The sequence below is a fragment of the Microplitis demolitor genome, chromosome 2, assembly GCF_026212275.2.
Source record: "Microplitis demolitor isolate Queensland-Clemson2020A chromosome 2, iyMicDemo2.1a, whole genome shotgun sequence".
Taxonomy (NCBI): Eukaryota; Metazoa; Arthropoda; class Insecta; order Hymenoptera; family Braconidae; genus Microplitis; species Microplitis demolitor.
This window is the reverse complement of record NC_068546.1, coordinates 13,231,792-13,255,314: the sequence shown is the minus strand read 5'-3', so window position 1 is coordinate 13,255,314 and position 23,523 is coordinate 13,231,792. Positions and strand designations below refer to the sequence as shown.

Sequence of the window (23,523 nt, the reverse complement as noted above, 5' to 3'; positions counted from 1 at the left end):
CAGACGCATCGTCAGCGAGCTGGATGCTCTATTAAACGAGCAAACGATGTCTATTTGTGGCTTAGATTTGAGAACACCATGTTTTTCACACGGACAATTATACGTGGCATGCTCTCGAGTGGGTAAACCATCCAGTTTGTTTGTGTTAGCTAAAGATGGACTAACAAAAAATATTGTTCACGCTATAGCATTAAGAGATTGATATTGTTTGTTAGTGTTACTGTCGTAATTGATTAATTAATGATATATAATTTTAAGGAATAAATCATAATAATTTAAAAATAATGTTTACTTTTTGTTATTTTTATATTCCCTCATCGTTCACAGCGCTCCATGCCTATTTCACGCATATACCACATTATTACATACATACAATATACACATTCTTACATACATACATACTTACAATAACTAAGCTATTTTTTCTCTACACTAGAAATTACTTGAAAGTTATTCATATGGCGAAACAACGTTTGCCGGGTCAGCAAGTATATATATATATATATATATACATGTATATATATTGAGACAATGCAAATTGTCTTCGTCGTCCTCAGCTCTGCGGCTCTCGATTTTCTCCGTCTCATTGCCGTCTGAATTTCGTACGTCATAGTGCCATGCTCACATGATTTAATTTTCACGTCAACGCATGTCCGTAAGGGTGAAGTGGGGACAGAGTTCAGAGGCGAGTCACAGGCCCTCATTTATCGGTTAATCACTTCGATCCTGGATCAACTAGCGCTTAGACGTATTTTTGTGTTATCAATTTGCGATACATGTTTTGTATTAATTATATTGCAATATTTTCTACTAATACACTGGCAATTTTACTTTCGATATTATTTTATTAATTCTTATAAATCGCTATAATTATATCGATCAAGTTTTAATAAGTTATTAGTATTGTACGTTACCAGTGATTCACTCGCGATATAAAATATTATAAAATTAATTAATAAATTCTGGGTAAAACTGCGCCATTACACGTGGGGAAATATTGTATACCCGGCATCTACGAGGACACTCCATATATTGTTATTTTGCGAAGCGTTTATTGTAAATAATTAAACTTTATTAAAATTGGCAATAAAACTTGCATTTTTCTGATTAATTTCTTTCACTCTATCTCTTATTCATATCATGTATTCTCCTATTTTACTGGTCAGAATTATTAATTAGTCTCGAAGCCTATTATAAATTAAGTAAGAATTGATAAGTCTATTAATAATAAGAAATCTATTGACAAGTAATAAGCCGTGAGGTAAGTTAGTGAATTTTAACATACGTTGCCGAGTTTGAATAAGTGCGGGTCTTTGCTTTGCAAGAATCGATTGGTTGTATTGACGTTTTATCGATTTTTTTAATCCAAAATGGACTGAAAAAATTCATTTGTTTATAATTTTTGCTAACAAAAAAAAGTCTCTGGACAATACGACAGAAATCCCTTTTAAAAAACTAAACCATCAATTGGTTGTATCGAGATTTTATCGATTTTTTCTATCCAATCTGGACTGTGAAAATATATATATACATATATATATATATATATATATATATATATATATAGCTATAACTTCTTAACTAATCGACCGATTTCGCTCGTTTTCCAACTTGATCAAGGTAGTCGACCACAGAATACGTATACCGTTTCTAAGTGATTGGTTAAAAATTGTGGCACTAATCAAAGTGACAACCTGCATAAAATTAGTTTTTATTATATTTTGTAAACATTCAAAACCATTTATCCATCAGGAAAAGCGATTAAATTAATTAGCTGCATAGTGAAAATTGACAGCAGTTGAGCAATCTTTCGGATAGAACAACCAAAAATAAGCCATCTCCCTTCATTCAAAAGTTACATTTAGTCAAATCGGTGAACAATTTTCTTTTTGGAAATTTTACAAAATTTCAATTAACCATAACTTCTAAACTTCTTGGCCGGTTTGGCTCATCTTCGAACTCATACAAGGTAATCGTCCATAGAATAAGTAAAATTTGAAGGATCCAAAAGTGCATGACTCATGATGCTCATTTATTCTGAAATAATAAAACAATAATAATAAAAAAATGGCGGGAAGCACGAATAAATTTAACATATTTACAATTTTTCTGTCATTAAATTTTTTTTTTAATTATTATTATTAGATTAGTATTTTTATAATTATAAAAAAACGTACTCAAAATATCCCGATCAATAACAAATATGTGTGTGGGTGTGTGTGTGTTTGTGTGTGTGTCTGTGTGTGTGTGTGTGTGTGTGTGTGTGTGTGTGTAAATAAAAAAAAATTGAGTTGAAAAAATTCAGACTTACCAATTAGTAACAATACAAAAAAAAAAAAAAATCGGTGGGTCGGTTGACCCTGCGGGGCAGCCCCAAAACTTCCCGCTGTTTTCGACCTCAAAGAGCTCGAAAACATTAGTGTAGATATATTTTCGAGCTCTTCGAGCTCGAAAATGCTATCTCATGCAATTGTTTTTTTATGATTTTTTCAAGCTCTAACAAGTTACCTGTTATGCTGAAGTTTAAAAATTTAAGAATCGAAAATCATCAATAAAGAGGTTTTTAAAATTTAGTTCCTGATTTTGTTCAGTAAAATAAGTGTATTGAGGAAGAAATCAATGTCGGGGATCAAAATCAAGATTTAAATAAATTTTGACTCATGTAAGAAACAATAAAATATGAAATATCCGATAAAAATATTGAAAACTACGTTTTATCGATTTTTTTTTGTTGATAATATGATTTAAACTAAAAACCAAGTTCGATGATATTATATGATCGAAAGAAACCATAAAAAAGAAGAGTTGGTATGATATCAGGCACATTTTAGTACGTTATATTCTGATTTATCCGGAAAAAATAACATAAAATGTTATTTTTTTAACTTTTCAACGCCGATATCTTTTGAACTAATCAATCAATTTTGATAGTTGACGTGGCAATCGACGCGTTTTATTGAGTTCTAGAGCTGATTAAAATTTGAAATCGATTGCGTCAGTCGTTTCGAAAATATTTAGAAAAAACCGTTTTTCACCATTTCTTTCTCACGCGATAACTCTCGAACGAATTATCCGATTTTGATGTTTGAGGTGGCAATCGACGCATTTTATTGAGTACTAGAGCTGATTAGATTTTGAAGTCGATCGTATAAGTCATTTTTGAGAAATCAATAAAAAACTAAAAAAAAAATTTTTTTTTTTCGTAATTCGCCAATATTTTCGAGTCTACTCGATCAAATAATCTGAAATTCTCAGGAAAGTTAAAGGCCAACAAGTTCTTTCGATTGCCACCTCAACCATCCAAATCGATTCATTAGTTCAAAAGTTACAAAGAGTTTACATACATACATACACACACACACACACACACACACACACACACACACACACACACACATACATGCATGCACTCGGACATCATTCTGAAAATAGTCAGAATAGCTTCCTAGGACCTCAAAACGTCGACATCTGATGAAAACTCGATTTTCGAAAATCGGGGTGAAAACAATAACTTCCCGAAATTTTTGAAAATCGTCGATTTTCTTAGCGGGAAGTTAAAAAAAAAACAGCTGTACTAGACGGTAATGCGCTGCGCAAGCGCCCCTGGGGGAATCAATGTACGTATAATGTATAGATATATCACCATCCATGTTCATTTGACATAGATATATATAGATATAGTTAAACAGCCTTTTTTATTCTTTTATTAATTGTAATTAAACGACACTGAGTTAACGAACCATTTGCAATAGGGGACCTACAAATCTTTCAAAGTATTTAAAAAAAAAAAAATTGATTTAAAAACTGGACTTTCCACAAGTTATCGTGTCTACGGCTTTCATCCTTGACAGACACCAAATTTTCATTTAATATTTTGATATTTTTTCCGTTTGTATTGAACTAAATAAATTTTTAAAAATCATGGAACTAATCTCCATTAAATTATCTTCAAAATAGTATGCAATATGTCTTAATTCCGTGAACCAAAAAAGTACAATAATTGAAATACTTGCTGGAGTGAGGCGAAGAAAATTTTTCGATCTTAAAGCACAACCTGATTCTTCGCATCATGAGTTGTGCAATACCAAGTTTCATTAAGATCGGTGTAAAATTGTGGATGATATCGCTGGCGAACGGCACGTTATATCGTATATATACACATATAAACTTTTGAATCAAATGTATTTTCTGACTCAGCCTGTCGAACTGCGTTGAAAGGTAGCAAAATTTTTCGAAAATTCCATTATGAGAACAAATACAATAGTTAGATTTCTATGAAATCTACTAAAAACGTCTCTGGACGATCGGACAGAAATTCGTTTCACGAAAAATGCTGTCAATTGGTACTGTCGACGTTAAATTGATTTTTTTCTATCCAATCTGGAGTGAAAACATCCATTTGTTTATAACATTAGTTAACAAAAAAAAAATTCTCTGGACGATACGACAGAAATTCGTTTCAGAAAAAATGCTGTCGATTAGTACCATCGACACTATCGATTTTTTAAATTTTTTCTTTGATATTTCGTGTAAAAATCTTAAAAAATTTCCCGCCTATCAAGTATCTGACGTGATTTGGTGGAGAGAGAGCCGCTAGTGCGAGAAAGAGAGGTCCGAGCGCGTGGCTCATTTTTTCGTCATATCTCGCGAAATATTTGAGATACAAAAAAATACTATGAAACTTTTTTTTTGAATTTTTTCATTCTATACATTTTATTTCTTCACACTGCCCAAACGAAGCAGTGGTTCGCGAGTTATTTCGATTCAAACAATTAAATTGTTATTAACAATTGTATGCACCACTTTTGAACAAAATGGACCCAATTTTCGTGATCCTTGGCTCAAATTACATAATAAACCGTTGAGTTTACCCGGTGCCAACAAAATGTATACGGGATCTCCTCTTCAGCCGATGGACTAGTAACACAATTAATTTTTTTGTTTCTAGGCCAGTCCACACAGAGCAATGGCAAACAAATATTTTTGTAGGAAATAGAACGCTCTGCAAAAACTTACACTCAACTTTTTCCGATAAGTTTACTGTCTCAAAAGTTATTTAAGCTCAATGTTAAATTAAAAATAATTTCTCCGTTTTTTTTTTATTTTGACCGAACAATCATCATTATTTATGTGAAAATTAATTGTTTTTCGCAGAAAATATCTCATTCCAATTGTATTATGCATAATAGAAGTGTTAAATATTCCGATAACCCGAAATTTTAATCTACAATCTGAGTTTCTCTTAAAATTTTGCAATTTATTTAAAAAAATGTGACAGGATTTATAAATTTTCAACATATTAATGAACAAAATTTATTTTAGTGAACATTTCTTAGTGACATTTGGAAATTTCTTTTATATTTACTTACAATTTGAATGATATACTGTTTTTGATCTTCGTGCCTAGTTAGAGTGTTGATATACACTTAAGTCAATTTGACAGCTCACTCTGCAAAATCATTTTTATTTCATATATCGCGATTAAACAGCTGTCTCCAATTGATTATTTTTAATCTCGTGTGTAGTGAAGTAATAGCTGCATAGCTTCTTTAGTTGTTGGTAATTTTTTATCATTTATTATTTTGCCAATTAAAAATATATGTTGTCTTAAATCCATAGGCTGAATGTCACTTGTCGTGAATAACCATTTGATTAAGATTTTGGGTTATGACTGGTTACTAAATCGTAATTGTAACCCTTGACACTCTAAATAGGTTTTATTTACATGTTTATATTAAAAAAATATCACTAATAATGAGATTATACTCCACTCATCCCAGATAATATTATATATCAAAAGGGATAATAATGTATTAATAAAAATAACGTCTACAATAATTGACAGGTTGAGCTGATAAGTCAAAATACTAAATCCTCTATATCAAAATAAATGAAATGAATACAAGTGTGAAGTTAACTAAGTATCGAACTATAGAAAAATAATGGTCCCCGATTATGGATGAAAAATTAAGGCGCAAGCAGCGCGCAGTTAAAATTCCTAGTTACTCTTTGAAGCGCATGCGTAACTATGAATTTATTTTTTCATAAAAATAATTGTGAAAAGAAATTCAATGTCATTATTTGTACCAAAGGAAAATTTTTTAAAAAATGGGATTTTTTTACATCGTATGAAATTTTGTGTCATTTTAAAAAAATTAATATATTCTGGAAAAAAAAATCATCCTAGAAATGAGTAAAACTAGTACCAAATTAGTTCAATTTAATAGAAAAGTTTATATCGGAATGTCTATTTAATTATTTTTCCTTATATTTTTTGCAATAAACAATTAATTTTTACATATATAATGACAATTTTTCGGTCAGAATAAAAGAAAACGGAGAAATCATTTTTAGTTCAACTTTCAGCTTAAATAACTTTTGAGCAAATAAATTTATCTAAAAAAGTAAAGAGTACGTTTTTGAAGAGCGTTCGATTTCCTACAAAAATATTAGTTTGCCATTGCCATCTATGGACTGGCATAAGAACTAAAAAATGGATTGTAAAACGTGCCAAAACCCCTTGTTATTTAAATGGGAAATGTATCGTCTTTGTGGCATGGTTTAATATCAATATTAAGGGCTTATACGGGTCTGATATTTATTTTAAGTCACGAACTAAAAATTTTAGGGGCGCTGCAAAGGCAAAAAAACTCAATTGGTAAATAACGGACACCCTACTATATATGGTCATGTAGGTCCGTTATTAATTAAACATATATGGCCATATATGACCGTATATGGTTCATGTGTAGGCATACATGGTCATACATATTTATGTATGGGCATATATGGTCATACAAGGCTATGTATGTCCGTAATTTAATAAACATGTATGACTGTTTATGTTCCATGTATAGGCATATATGGCCATACATATAGTGTAAGATCCGGGATGAGAAAAATATACCCTCATCTGTTAATTAGATGAAACAATTATTTCTAGGTCGATTTTAATACTGTGAATTTATAAAAACAACTTCTGCCTTCATAAGTCTGCTGCTATTAATAATAATTAAGTAATTAACATCTAATTTATTTATAATTTTTACCTTCTCATGTTAATTACATGTAATAATCTAACACCGTCAATATTTTATTTCATATACCTTACTATAGTAGGCAACCATCTCTATGATTGCTATACTTACCTGCAGACAGTTGAGAAATTATTTCCCTTTCATGTTAATCAAAAATTACGAGCATGATTTGAAAATTAAAAAAAAATTAAATGCATTTAGATGTGGCAGCTACGGTAACGGCGTAACATGCCAAAATACAGAAGTGACGTATATATAAAAAAAATACATGTACATAAAGGAAAGATGATAATTATAAATTAAAAACTAATTATCTCTCAGGTCAGATGAGCTGTCACGATTGTTGAAGTAAACAGGAACCCTATATCACCGGAAACGTAATGATAAAAAAAAGAAAAAGAAGAAAACATTCATAATTAAGACGAAATATTCTACGAGAAAATAAATAAAATAACAATTAACTAACTACATATTATTGGACAAACATAACATATCGCAGCAGAGCGCACAGTCATAATAATAAAATTTTAACATCCTATCGATAACGACTAGATTCATAGCCACCTACATATAACAACACGAGAGAAATATAATAAACCAATGGGTCAAGAAAAATAGAATTAGAGATTAGTTAAATACTACTATACCAACTAACTAAACACGAGAGATCGATCAAGGGTCTACCATTTCGTGTAATCTGCAATTAATTATTTAATATAAAAACTCTTCCAATAACCTTCATCTAGATCTATAAATTTCTTCGAACGCGTGATTTATGACTCATTTTTCTTTTGTTATTATTATTATTATTGCTTGCGACGCGTGCCACCGTATACCTCACTAACACATATGGAAATAACGATAATTTCTATATGAATAACTCGATAAATAATTGAAATGATAATAAATTAAAAACACCATAGTGCTCGATTCTCTTCATATATATATATATATATATATATATATATATGTCATGCAAGCAAGCCACAAACAATTCCGGATTATTTAATAATTACAACCAGTAATTAGTAATCTAAAATAAGGCTCATTTACTAACACTGATGTAGATTTATAAAATCTCCTTTTAAAGCCAGTTTCACGACTCATCTTCTTTCACCCCTTCTCCTGACGTATTCCATCGCTTTTCACTTACACATATAACTATATCTATGATCAACCCTGATTAACTTGATAAATAATTAGAATAATGAGAGTTTAAAGACACTATTATAATCCTATTGCTCCTCTTATTTAACCGAACCAATAATAATTTTAGATTATTTTATAATTACCCCATAATAATTAAAAATGTTTATAATATTTGAACCAATAACGATAGAAGAAAATAAATATAATCAATCTAAGGATAAAACCCCAGGGATTAATAATCAGTAACCACTTAAATCATGAATCGAATTAATAATAAATAATTAACAAACTAAAATAGTCGCTATCTATTAAAATGGGACTCGGCTATTTTTTTGGATCTGAGTCATTGTTCTAGAAGCTTCTACCCGAGATGGTCACGTGCGCTGTCTTTCCACACCACACCCCGCAAATTTTCAACTCATCTTAATAACACTAGTTTTTGGTAACAAAATCAAATCAAGGTCGCGCGTGTTAGCCCTCGCCTATGATAGCGCCTATGAAAACCGCCGCGAATTAGTCCTCTACGCCCATTAATTATCAAGCTCTTGATTACGTAGAATAATATTATTTTAAAATATTAAAATTTTATTTTTTAGTTCGAATGGTTAATAATTAAATTCCGAATTTATGCAATTTATTTAAATTATTTTAAATAAAAATAATTTCGATTTTGAATTCTTTTATTCAATATTATAAATAATTTAATCAATTTAATTATTTCTTTTGATATTGTGGCTATTTTAAACTTTACTATTCACATTTAAATAAATTTCGTCAATTTAAAAGTGTATATTCAGACAGATTGTCAACTATCCAGTATATAAGTAAACCCCTTTGCTCATTTACATCAACAATTCTCATTATTCAAATACCGTAATTAACTATCAAGCCATCTGACAAGAATTTATCCCGAAACAAATTTCAACCAACAACAATTTAATACGAAAAGAATCTCAATCAACAATCTGGCCTCCAGCTCAGCTAAATCTTGTATCCTGACAATTTATTATATTGAATCAACCAACTGTAAGTTTAATTAATTGTTCATTTATCTAGTGATGACACATCCATTCACCTCGTACATCCTATTTTCGTATATTGACATACTCGTCACTAAAACGCGAGGTTCCGCTACCCAAGTAAATGGTTCAAGTGCTTTGACTCAAAATTAAGGGAATGAATAACTTGTGTTCGTCATTCTGGACGTAACATTACCTTTAAATCACCTGCAGCCTTTCTGAGAAAAAGTTCAATTTCGAAAATTTGAGAAAAATATATTCTGATAAAAAAGATAGACAATCTGATTTTTCGTGCAAGAGACAAGGATGCAACAGCGTAGTTGCACCTGCGTCCCGAAGTAAACTACATGTAGTCGTAAACACAATAAATTCCGAAGCTTGCTCAGTAACACCACATGTTAAAACATAACCGAAAAATTTTATTGGCATTGTGAAAAACTGATTGATCGATCTATTGTATTTATAAAACTAAAAAAGAAAATATTCATGATATAATTAAGGAACTTTATAAAAAAATTTAATAATTGAAGCATCAAGAAAACTTCACGATTAGCGTAAACTATTGCTGTAATTTTTCTCAAAAGTATACTTTTTTTAATATTGCACTCTATTCCCTAAATTCAAAAACTTTCGTAAAAATTTGGAGCTATCTTTCTGTCTTTATCTTTTTTATATTCCAATTCTCATCTTGTCTTTCTATTCTAGTACTTTTAAATGAGCTTGTGATGCGTGCGCATGAATTTTACGCTGTCTTTGTTCGTTGAAGAACCTAGTAATATTCTGTCTCTCTCTTCGTGATGAGCTCCCATAGCCACCGTAAATTTTTATTTTTATTATTTATCTTTAGCTGCATCAACTTTTTATACGATAGCCAAATATTATTATATTTAGAATTCGACGGCGTTTATTACTGCACTTGGATTTTTTAATTGACATGTGAGGGAAATAAGCTACAATTTTCTACCTTTTCTTACCTGGCTGCAAGTAAGTGCTATGTCCAAATAATTTTTTTTTTATGCTAATAATTATTTAAAAATAATTATTACAGAGCTCTTCTTTTCAAAAGCACGCGAAAACGCAGCGTCAGTTTTTTCCACATTTTTATGCGACAAAAAAATAGTGGGAGGATAACTGCCATAAGTTTAATGAACAATTAATAAACTGTCGTCACCTTCCACCAATGACAATAATTAAAAATTCCGCATCAATCGCGAAATCAAAGTTTATAAAAAGCCTGAGCACCCATAGCTTACGGCTAGTCGGTTCATATAACTTACGGTCCGCGAATATTTGAACGTCGAAATTTCGTGCACTCTTATTGCAGGATTGTGCCCCAGGCTTTGAAACGTCATTAAGAGGACCTTTAATATTTTCTATTTGAACCTTATTGCAGAAATCCGCTTCGGAATTGAATAATCAACAAGGCATTCAAAAATTAACAACTTTTTGCAGTCACTTATTGCAGGAATCCGCTCAGGCGTTGAAAAAGCAATAATCGACCTCTTTATGCATTAAAAATCCTCAAAGATTGATAGAAACATCAATATAATTAAAAATATTAAAATACAAATTTTGTTAAAAGAAAATTAAATTTCATAGTGCAAAAAAATTAGTGAGTGCAAACTGAAAGTAAGTGGTTAAGTGTTTCTCAGTGAAAATAATTAACTATTTTTCAGTTATTAAAATAAATTATTATTTAGTAAGCAATATGGGAAATTCGAAATCGAAAAGGAACATTCAACCTTTTAACGGTGAAAATTATAACATACGGAAGTTTAGAATCCGTAGTCTTTTAGGTGAATGCGAAGTGATTCGTGTGATCGATAAACCGAAACCGGAGAATCCTGACAACAAGTGGAAGAAATCGGAATTAACCGCGAAAAATGTTTTAATTGAATATCTATCCAATTCGTATTTAAGTTATGTGAAACCGGAATCGTCGACAAAACAAATTTTTGCTGTTGTAGATAATATCTTTGAGCGTAAAAGTGTAGCGAAACAACTAGGTGCTCGAAAGAAATTATTTAATTTAAAATTAGAAGGTGAAACAGATTTGTGCAAACATTTTATGCAATTTGATTTATTAATATCGGAGTTAACATCAGCTGGAGCAAACGTATCAGAAGTTGATAAGGTGACTTAACTGTGACGTCACGACGTCGTATTTTTACTGTCAATCAACTTATTAAAAATTATACATGTTATGCCATCTGGCTATGCATGAATAAATTAATTTGCAAATGACTTCCAGCCATTATTTCGGCTGATGATTTTTAAATTTGAATTTAAATTCAAATTATTTTTATTTATGTAAAGTTAATATTGAATGATTATGAATAAATGAAAAAGTTAAAAAATAAAAAAAATAAAGGTTGTTTATAAATTTGAATATAAATTCAAATTTTTATATTTGTTAATTATTAATAAATAATGAAATTTATTGATAGTTAAATTAATGTTGAATGAAAGAAATATTGAAATTATAAAAAATGAAATAATAAAGAGAAATAATGAAATGATTTAATTTTTATAAATATGAAATATGAAATAAATGATAAAAGAAATAATGAAATGAATTAATGAAATTACATGAATGAATAAATAATGATAATAAATAATTAAAAATGAAATGAATTATGAAATATGAAAAGAATATTATTGTAAAGTATGAAATAAAATTCAAAAATGATAAAATATTGATAGAAAAATTATAAATAAACTAAAAATAAAATTTTAAATAATAAAATGAATTTATTACAATAAAAAAAAAAATAAGAATCAATAAATATTGATTTATGAATTCGACTCCAATGCTTTATGCGTTGTTGCTAACTGCATTGGAAGTCATGAAAAAAATATATATACATAAATAATTATTATAAAAAACATTGATTTAATTATAGCCAATAAAATAATTGGTATAATTAAATAATTATTGGAAGGGATGTTACTACCTGGTAACAGCTCTTCTGGAAATCGAAAAAGTTTTCAGTTTCCTAAGTGAGCTCATTCGTCATTGACGAAATTTTAATTATTTAAAGGCAAGGTCCTTAATTTTATTAAATCATTGTAATATGATTTAAATATTTATAAGGCGAATCATAAAAATATAATTCAGAATATTTTTAATTAATTATTGAATTATTAAAAGTAATAATTTATTTTAATAAAAAAATAAATTTGATAAATATTCCATCAATTATCAAGTTCAAGTTGAATTATTTAAATATAATTCGTTCAATAAATAAAATTCGATATTGATAAAATTTCATCAATTATCAAGAGTTAAGAAGGAAGAATAACAAATAAAAAAAAAAATCAAATAAATAATTATTGATAACAATAATAATTATCAAATAAATCAAGGCAACAATTTAATTGAATAAATATTTAAATAATAAATGATTAATTTTAAATAAATTAAATAACAAGTGAAATCGAGAGTTAAACCATTTTATAAAAGTATAAAATTGTAAATTGCATTTAATTGTCTAATTTAAACTGAATTTTGTTTGGTAATAATTTTTAAATAATTGTTTGATTTAAATAAATTTGGAAGTTGTTTTAATTTTGATTTTATTATTTTATTTAATTAATTGGATTTTATTCTACTTAATTTTTATTATTTTAATTTATCTCTTAGACAACAAAATATTTTTATTTTTATTTTCTTTTAATTTTGAATAAACAGTCATCCTTATAGCTCCGTCCCAGTTATTTCGCTAGGCGAAGGCTAAACAGGAGCGCTACTCTTAATATGTGTTATTTTGACGTAACATATCTTAAAAATTTTTGGGGGCTCGTCCGGGATACATAAGGATGCTGTTCATTTTTAATTAAAATAATACATTCAACATCAACAATGATTAAAGTAATTAGTTTATAAAAAGGAAAAGAAAATATTTAAAAAAAATATATAAATTAAATTTAAAATCTATTTGAATTAAATAAATAATTGAAATAACTTCATTCAAAGAAAAATGATTCTCTATGTCCGATAGAATAGTTACTCGGAAATTTGCAAAAGAAAATAATATAGATATCAATCTGGATCCTCCGGAAGAAAATCCAGGTTCATCCAGTGAAAAGCAAAGAAATCCTTATCGACCTAGTGGAAGACGTTCGCTAAAAGATACCTCGATTCCACTTAGTTATTCAAATTTTGTTTAAAATCATAATTTACATAGTACTAACCAACTAACTAATGAAAGTATTGAAGAAAATCCTAATCAAAATAATTCTGAATCTAATCATTATTCTAATATTGAAAATGTTACTGAACCACTTGAAAAATTAACCTTAAACCCAATGGAAAATGACGAAGTAAATATACATAATAACATAACAAATAATTCTGCACAACATTCTACAGCTGATTCTAGAAATAATAATCGACACAATGCACCGTTAAATGATGAACAAGTTTTAAATAACGATAATAATAACGATAATAACAACAATAATAATAACAATAATAATAACAATAACAATAATAACAATAATAATCAAATCAATAACGAACAACCAGTAAGAACGGCTCTTTCAGCAAATCAATTTATTTCTTTACGTGACGCGTTAGAATTTGTACCCGAATATGACGGTGAAAATATGACACTTACAGAATTTATTTGCGCTTGTAATGAAGCTTTTGGTTCTTTACCAAGAGATGCTCAACCTAATTTGGTTAAATTATTGCGAAAAAAATTAAGAGGTGATTTAAAAAAATCTATAAACTGTGCAACAATAAATACAAAACAAGAATTTTATGACTTTTTAAGGGGAAAAGCAGCCCCAAATAAAACAGAAATGCAATTATTGGGTGAATTAGGTCGCGTTTTTCAAAAAGACAGGGAATCTGTTTTAAAATATTCTAATCGAATTTGTGATATTGCAACACAATTAGTTGAAGTACACAAAAGAACACATACACAAGCAGAAAATAATGCTTATGCAATACAAGTAGAACAAAGAGTAGTAGAAAGTTTTTTAAATGGTCTTAATCCTGAAATTGAAAGTAAAATTCGAAATTTAAATAATAATTTTCAAGGGACACTCGATGAAGCTATTAAAATCGAGCAAAAAATTAAATTAAGAAAGGAATTGAGTGAATTTGAAAATATAAAACGAAAAGGCAACGAAAAATCCGTGTTCCTTTGCGATGAAGTTAAACGCGAACATAGTAATTCTCAAAAATCACATCAATCTAATTACCAACAAAAACAAGATTTTCACACTCAAAATAAACAATTTGACAATAATAAAAATTTTAATCAACAATTAAATTTAAGACAAACTGTTATTTGTCAATTTTGCGATAAACCAGGTCATACTGCTAATAAATGGTTTAAATTATTAAATTCTAGAGAAAGATGTCAAATTTGTAATAGATCTGGCCACAATGCTAAAGTTTGTAGATTCAAACATGAATTTTTAAACGACAATTCTAAAAATTTTAATAAATGTTTAACTTGTGGTAATCATGAACATTCAAGTAATAATTGTCCTAAACAATTTATTAGTTGTGATTATTGTAAAAAAATGGGTCACAGAATTAGAGATTGTTGGAAGAAAATAAATGATGAAGAAAAACAAATAAAAGAAAATCATCCTTCAACCTCTAATTCGCATTTTGGTATTTTTAATAGAATTCCAATCAAAACTATTTCTGATAAAAAAGAAACTCGCGTTGAACAAATTAATTTAAATAAAAATAATAAAAGTCCAACAATTTTATTAGGATATAGCGTAAATCCTAATGTTGGACAAATTTCTGTAATGTTAGACACAGGTAGTGGTCCTAATATTTTAAAAGAAAGTTTTTGTCCAAAAGAAGCAATTTTAGATAAAACTAAAACTATTAAATTACTTGGAATTAACGAAATTCCAGTCGAAGCATTAGGAGAAGTTGAATTAGATTTTCTTGATTTAGAAATTAAATTTTTAATAGTTCCTGACGATTTTCCAATCGAGCAATCTGGAATATTGGGTTCGAATTTTTTTGACGAAGCGAAAGTACAAATTTGCTATAAAGATCACGTTATAAAAATAAATAATAAACAATATTTTTTCTATGATACTGATGAATCAATAAATCTATCATTTAACTGTGAAAAATTAGTGCAAAATAATAAAATAAATTTTCAAGATAAGATTTATTCTGTCACTACTGAAAAAAATCTAAAAGAAGAAAATGAAATAAAGAAGGAAGAAATAAAAGAAGACAAAAATGAAACGAAGAAAGAAGAAAATAAAATGAAGAAAGAAGAAATGAAAAAGGAAGGAAATGAAATAGAGAAATAAGAAAAAGAAATGAACAAAGGAAAAATAGAAACTGATGAAGAAACAGATGAAGAAATAATAATGAAAATCGAAAAAGAAAATGAATCTGATTTTGTTGAAGATATGCATCAAATAATGGCTATGGGATTTCAAAATTTTAATATTTATGGAAGTGATACCGACTACGATTCAGACGATGAAGCGGAAGACGAAATCAAAGAAGATAATAAAACAAAGATAAAAATAAATGGAGAAACTACTAAAATTTTTAACAAAAATAAAAAAGATAATAATGAACCTGAAAATGAGAAAAATTTAAAAGAAAAATCTGAAAATATCAACACAATCAAACAAAAAAACAATCAAGAAAATAATTCAAAGGAAAATTCCAATTACAACATTGAGAATAAAGATTACAATTTACATGAGTCAATCAATAAATCCAATAAAGAAATTATATATGCCCAGCGAGTATTAGTTATTAACAATGCCCATGAGAACGAAGAAAAGAATCAAGAGGATGTCACAGGACACTTTTCACATGATATTGATGCAATAAATAAAAGTACACCACGTTTTGAAAAAATAAAAGAGGTGTTAAATATTAAACATTTAAATAAAATTGAGAAAGAATCTCTTTACGATTTAATAAAAAATAATACTGAAAGGTTTCACCTTCCAGGTGAATATTTACCTGCAACAGATAGAGTTGAACACGAAATTTTAACTACAGATGAAAGACCTGTTAATATTAAGAATTATAGAATTCCTTATGCTTTAAAGGAGGAAATCAATCGACAAATTAAAGAGTTATTGGAAAATAATATTATTATGGAATCAAGGTCACCATACAACAGCCCAGTCTGGATAGTTTATGACAGAGAGACTAATCTTGCCAAGTCTGGTCGCACCTAGTATTATAGTCGAATAATAGGGCGCCACTGGAAGATGGACTCGGCCTTCCAGAACCGGATGTTGTAGGATTTTATTTTAATTAATTGAGACTAATTATTTATTCAGGATCGTTTGTAATATTGTGTGAGTGAGAAGAGGAACTATAGAATAGGCTGAAATAATGTTAATCCAAATTATTTTATTTTAAGCACCTTGCTTTATTTCATTGACCTTGTGACAATAACTATTTCTTATGGCAAACTAATATTCTTATGACAAACTACTGAGTCCCCTGGACATTACTTATGACAAACTAATATTTTCCTTATGACAAACTAATATTTTCTCGTCCCCTGGACGGTAACTTATGACAAACTAAATCTCGTCCCCTGGACGGTTACTTATGACAAACTAAATTTTCTCGTCCCCTGGACGGTAACTTATGACAAACTAAATTTCTCTCGTCCCCTGGACGGTTTTCTTATGACAAACTAAATCTCGTCCCCTGGACGGTTTCCACACCCACTTAATTTATACCTCGTCCCCTGGACGGTAAACCTTAATATTGACCCCTGGACATTAACCTTAATATTAATTTAAAAATCATCCCCTGGATGTATAATTAATTAAAATAACTTAACATGTCCACCGGACCTAAATCACAGACACAGTTTTTCTTTATTAAAAATTACTGACTCGACTTTGAACTCTACTTTTATTTTATTTAATTCGTACTCAATGACATCACTTTCTTTTACTCAATTATTAAACTTGATATTTTAATATAAAATTGCACTAATAAAATTTCCAGTATAAACATTTCACAACTACTTAATTCTCACTGATTCATTTAATTCATTTATTAATTTTCACTGTCTTATTTAATTCAATTATATTTAATAATTAATTAATTTTGGTTTTAATTTAATTATTAATTAATTAATTTTCACTGACAAATTTTCCTTTAACAATTGCTTCCAATATATATATTTAATTTACTCGAAATTTTCTGATAATTATTCTTACTCAACTTAATTTACTGACAAAATAATCCATTCTTAAGTTTTACTCGACACAATTTTATCGTAATTTTTCTAGCGTCTTAATTTTGATTTTATAATTTTAATTAGAATTATTTTAACATTATTTTATAATTATTTTATGACTAATTTTACGACTAGAATTACGTTAAAATTGACTAGAACATTCGGCCGGCGAATTGGTGTCGCAAGGCCTGAAATTACGATTTTATAACGCGGGAAATTTTTGTCTAGAGCGGCCGACAGGCCTGAATATATTTATTAAAATTATTGAATTTAATTATTGAATAATTTACGCGGAAAAATTTATTTTATTCCAGCCGAGAGGCCTCGAATGAAATAAATTTCGAGTTACAGCAGAACGACGAGTACACGGCAAAGATTTTACGTAAATGTCGGGACTCCGAGACGCGTGATTACACTAGCCGACGGGCCTTGAAATATCAATCTAATATCGCGAAACCAGCAGAAAGATATTAAGTAAATTAATTATCATTAATTCGGCCCTCAACTATTTAAGTTAGAGGCCTGAATTAATTATAATTTTTACCTCGAGGAAACTCAAACAGTCCTGATGAGAAGGTATCAAGTGGTCTCGTCGCCTCCTTTATGTTTCTCTCCGCTGGTCTGCACTCTCTCTCTCGTCACCCAGAAATTTCAATTGGTAATCTTGATGATGCTAAGTTTGCGTCCGTTGGTTCTCGTCGTCTGGACAACTCTTGACTTCCTTTTGTTCCGCAGTCCATTATATCTTTTCACTCCCGTCCACTTCTCCGGAAACCTATTCCCACTTTCTTAAACTAAAGGAAATGACGAACGGACGGGCCTTAGTGATCTATGCGACACCCGGTGACTAGTCGCAACACTACTCGTAACTTACGAGGTCATCGGCCGGTTATGGCGGGAACGAAATTCAAATTCAAATTTATTTATTTATTTATGTTCATTAAAATTACCCTGTCACAAGTTCCAAAGAAACCGGACTCTGAAGGAAGGAAACAATGGAGAATGGTAATCGATTATCGAGCGTTAAATGAGAAGACAATTAAAAATGCATATCCACTACCAAATATAACTGATATTATTGATAGTTTGGGTGGAGTTGAATATTATTCTGTACTAGATTTATCATCGGGTTTTCATCAAATTAAGATCAAGGAAAAAGATCGACATAAAACTGCTTTTTCGACTATTTTAGGTCATTTTGAATTTTTAAGATTGGTTTTCGGCCTAGCAAACGGTCCAGCAACATTTCAAGCATTAATGGAGGATATTTTTTCTGGATTAATCGGTGTTATACTATATGATTTTATGGATGATATAATTTTATTTTCAAGAACTTTACAGGAACACATTGAAAGATTAAAAATTGTTTTCCAGAGATTAAAAGAAGCAAATTTAAAATTAAAACCAGATAAATGCAAGTTTCTCAAACGAGAAGTTTGTTATTTAGGTCATTTAATTAGCAAAAATTCTATCAGACCTGATCCAAGTAAAATTGAAGCTGCAAAGAAAAATCCAGTTCCTACTACTCAGAAAAAAGTTCGTCAATTTTTGGGTTTTACCAATTATTATAGAAGATTTATTAAAGATTTTGCAAAAATAGCTAAGCCATTGACAAAATTACTTCAAAAAGATGTCAAGTTTTTATGGAATCAAGAAACTTAAGAAGCTTTTGAAATATTAAGGAATAAATTATGTGAACCACCTGTATTAAATACACCTGACTTTACAATGCCATTTATTATTACTACTGATGCATCAGGTTATGCAATTGGACCAGTTTTATCACAAGGACAAATCGGGGAAGACACTGCATGTGCATACGCTTCAAGAGTATTGAGGGACGCTGAAATAAGATATGAAACAGATGAAAAAGAAGCATTAGCTATTGTTTTTGGTGCAAAAACATTTAGACCATATGTTTATGGTAAAGAATTTATTCTAGTTACAGATCATAAACCATTAGTTTGGTTTTAAAGAGCAAAAGATGTGAATACGAGAGTTTTAAAATGGAGATTAAAATTAGGAGAATACAATTTTAAAGTTATTTACAAACCAGGTAAAACAAATTATGTTGCGGATGCTTTATCAAGAAATCCAATCAAAACAGAAGAATTTGAACAAATCAAAGTAACAACAAGAGCTGCAGCAAAGAAACAAGAATTAAATACAAGATCACAATCAACAACCGAAACAACTGACGAAATTGATAAAAATAAAAATTTAATAAAGAACAAACAAGAAATAAAAAAGAAAGTAAGTGATAAAACCAACGATTCAACCGACGAAGAAATTGAAAATCAACCAAAAGCTATTAAACGCAGGAAAAAAGTGAAACAAATTCCAAAATCAAAAGAAACAAAAAAATCAAGATTTAAATCAAGAAAATGTGAGTAGTTCTTTAAGTTCAGACGAAAATATTGAAAATATAATAAACGAACAAAATAATAATAAAAAAGATTCATCAGATCATAGCGATTCAGATATAAAAGAAAATTTAGAAATGGGAAATATTCGTAATATAGTTGATATTAAAGATTATTTTCATTCCAGAAAAGATAATTTAGCATATTTTATCAGCACCAATGGTGAACCATGCGATAATGGCGCAATTAAATTAAAAGGATTAAATAAATTACCAACATTTAAAAATTTAGAGCTAGGAAAAGTAGTTGAAAAGAAAATTAAAAATAAATATTATTTTGCTTTACCTATTCATGAAAAAGAAAAAGAATCAATTGCAATATTAATTGAAAATTTAAAAGAAACTTTAGAAAAATTTAAATTAAAAACAGTAAGTTTCGCAAAAAGTGAAAATATAGAAAATTTACCGTGGAATAATATCATAACAGAATTAAAAAATGTTTTTGACGGAACTGATATTAAAATTATGATTTGTTTGGGTACAATTATTTATGTTCCTAATGAAAAAAGAGATGAAATTTTTTATGAAATGCATAAATCACCAATTGGAGGTCACAAAGGGGTTACTAAAACTTATCAAAGAATTAAAAAAGACTATTATTGGGAAAATTTGAAAAATCATATTCAACGTAGAATTCAACAATGTTTAGATTGTCAATTAAAAAAATTAGTTCGTGTAAAACATAGAGAACCTATGATGATTACCGATACTCCAGCCACGTGTTTCTGGAAAATTTCTATGGATATTGTCGAGGCAAAACAAAAAACTAAAAGAGGAAATGAGTATATTTTAACTATTCAAGATTTGTTTTCTAAATTTTGTATTGCAGAAGCATTACCTAACACTTTAGCTACAACAATTTCAACTGCTTTTGTTAAAAGATTTATTTGTTATTTTGGTCCTCCAAAAATTATTCTAACAGACCAAGGTCGTAATTTTTTAAGTGCTATTTTAAAATGCGTAGCAAAACGATTCGGTATTAAAAAACTTAAAACTACAGCTTATCATCCTCAATCTAACGGTTCATTAGAAAGATCGCATCACACATTAAACGAATACCTTAAACATTACTCATCCATTGATGAAGAGTGGGACGAATGGATTGAGTTAGCAACATTTTCATATAATACAAGTTATCATGAAGCAATAAAAAATACACCTTATGCTATTGTCTTTGGACAACAGTCTAGATTACCTTCAAGAGAACCAATAAGAGAATGTGAACAATTACCTACAATGCAAGGTTATTTAATTGATTTAATCACAAGATTACATGGGATAAGATTATAAGCTTATCAAAATTTAGTTGACGCTAAATACAAATTAAAAAAATATTACGATAAACATTGCAATCCACAAAATTTAAAAGTAGGTCAATATGTATTTTTACAAAGTGGACCAAATCCAGGTAAAACAAAAGATCAATACTCTGGACCACACAAAATTCTTGAAATTTTGGGTAAAGGAAATGTTAAAATTCAAACAGAAAAAAGAATTCAAATAGTTCACATGAATCGATTGAGATATTCATTCATAAATCCAGAAACTACACCAATTAAAAAAACACGAAAACAAAAGAAAAATAGCGATGAAGAAAATTCTAATTAATTTATGTTTACAGATGATTATCAATATCACTTTTGCGATTTATTTTATTTTATTATGGTCATCATCAGTAAATGGAATAATTGGGTATGATTGCGGAAGATTTTCATCAAATTCAACTACAATTTCAATTACAGAGGTGGGAGATTGTGATATTCATCCTAAAGAAATAAATACAACAGAACCATTTATTCAATTATTACAATTAAAAGAATATTCTTTGACAAAAGTTATTCAATGTAAAATCGAAGTAGACCGAAATATTTATTATTGCGGGGCTTATTCTTATATGTCAGTCGTACAAAGTGGACATATGGAATATATTGAAAAAATTTCAAAAGAAAGATGTTTAGATATTCATAAATCGGGTTCATATAGATTCGGTACGTTATTTATAACTGGTTTAAAAATTAATAGTACAACTACGCGTGGTGCAACACTCGCAGGATCAATCGGTAATGATGGGACGTGTAAAGGGCGAAGTTATTCAGATTTTTATGGAAGTTGGAGTAGTATTGTCGCTCAAGGGGTTTTAAAAATAACAATACAAGAATATTTCGCGGAAGTTAAATATGAAAATGATAAAGTTTATTTAAAATCAGGTTTAACGTGTACTTTATCTGATTTATCTTGTTTAGATTTAGAGGGAGGTTATACCTTTTGGGACTATATTCCATCACATAAATGTGATTTTCAAAATTTTGGGGTTTTATATACGGGTAAAGTAAATAAAACAGCTGAAAGAAATTCAGATAAGCATGAAATTGTTTATTCTTTAGAATCAAATGGAATAACATTTGCATTAACCACTACAAATATTGAAATTATTTGTGGATATAAAATAATCAGAACTGAACATCCAAAATTATTTATCTTTGAAACATCAAAGAATGATTTAATGTTAAGTAATAAAATATTAATAGAAAATTTAGATTTATTTGCATATATTAATTCTAAGTTTCTATACGTAGAAAAATTTATACAAAAACAAATTAAACAATTATATTATGATGTATTAATTCATCGTTGTATGTTAGAACGTAATACTTTAAAAAATTTGTTATCAATTGCGTCAAGTAAACCAGACGAGTTTGCTTACAATTATATGAAAGGACCAGGTTATATAGCTATAATGTCAGGTGAATCGATAAATGTTGTTAAGTGCATACCTGTTGAAGTATCAGTTTACCCAAGAACAGAGTGTTATAACGAATTACCAGTAAAAAAGAGCAAATGACAGTTACTTTTTAACTCCAAAGACAAGAATTTTAGTAAGAAAAGGAACTCAGATTGATTGCAATCCACTTTTTCCACCTTTATTTTTAATAGATGGATCATGGTATAAATTTACACCTAATCCAGTTGAAGTTTTACCACCAAATAAAATTCAACCATTAACTAAACCAACATGGAAATATACTTCTCCAAAATTCTTAGCTACAAGCGGAATTTATTCTGAACAAGATCTCGACAAATTAAGACATAGAATTATGTCTCCAGTGGAAAAACCAGCAATTTTAAGTAATATTGCTAGAGGAATGAATGGTTTGCATTTTGCAAATCAAGGTGAATCAATATTAAATTTATTTGATACTAATGCTTTACAAAAATTAGCTGATTCGGCGTGGGAAAAAACATGGAGAAAATTTGTAGTTTTTGGATCTGCAAGTGCGGGAATATTTAGTATAATTATGATTATAAGACTAGTAAAATTTTCATTTGACACATTACTTCATGCTTTTCAAATTCGAAAATCTTATGGATGCTCTTTTTATATGTGTCTATCATTTTGGGATGCTTGTACTAATTTTATTTTAATAAGAGCACAAGAAAACAACATAAATAATATTCATAAAAGTATTAATAATAATAATAATAGTAATACAAATTCAAGCAACGACGAAAATGTTGAATTGGTTATAATTCAACAACCAACACAAAATCAAGAAATTCAAACAATAAATGAAAATACTGAACCATCAGCCCCATCAGCAGATGAAAAAATTTATCCAATTTTACCAGCAAGTCAAGAAGAAAATAATGGAGCAAGAATTATTCAAAAAACAACCAGC

The 23,523-nt window shown here is 28.9% G+C and overlaps 1 protein-coding gene across 1 annotated transcript in view; it reads left to right on the top strand.

Annotated features, from left to right (window-relative positions):
* LOC103573766 (uncharacterized) overlaps positions 1-22,688 on the top strand; it is a 170,848-nt gene extending 148,160 nt beyond the window's left edge. The window contains exon 2 of the mRNA XM_053736891.1: positions 21,468-22,688. Within this exon, the coding sequence (XP_053592866.1) occupies positions 21,468-22,688 (1,221 nt within the window). The remainder of the gene's footprint in view (positions 1-21,467) is intronic.
* The last annotated feature ends 835 nt before the right edge of the window (positions 22,689-23,523 follow it).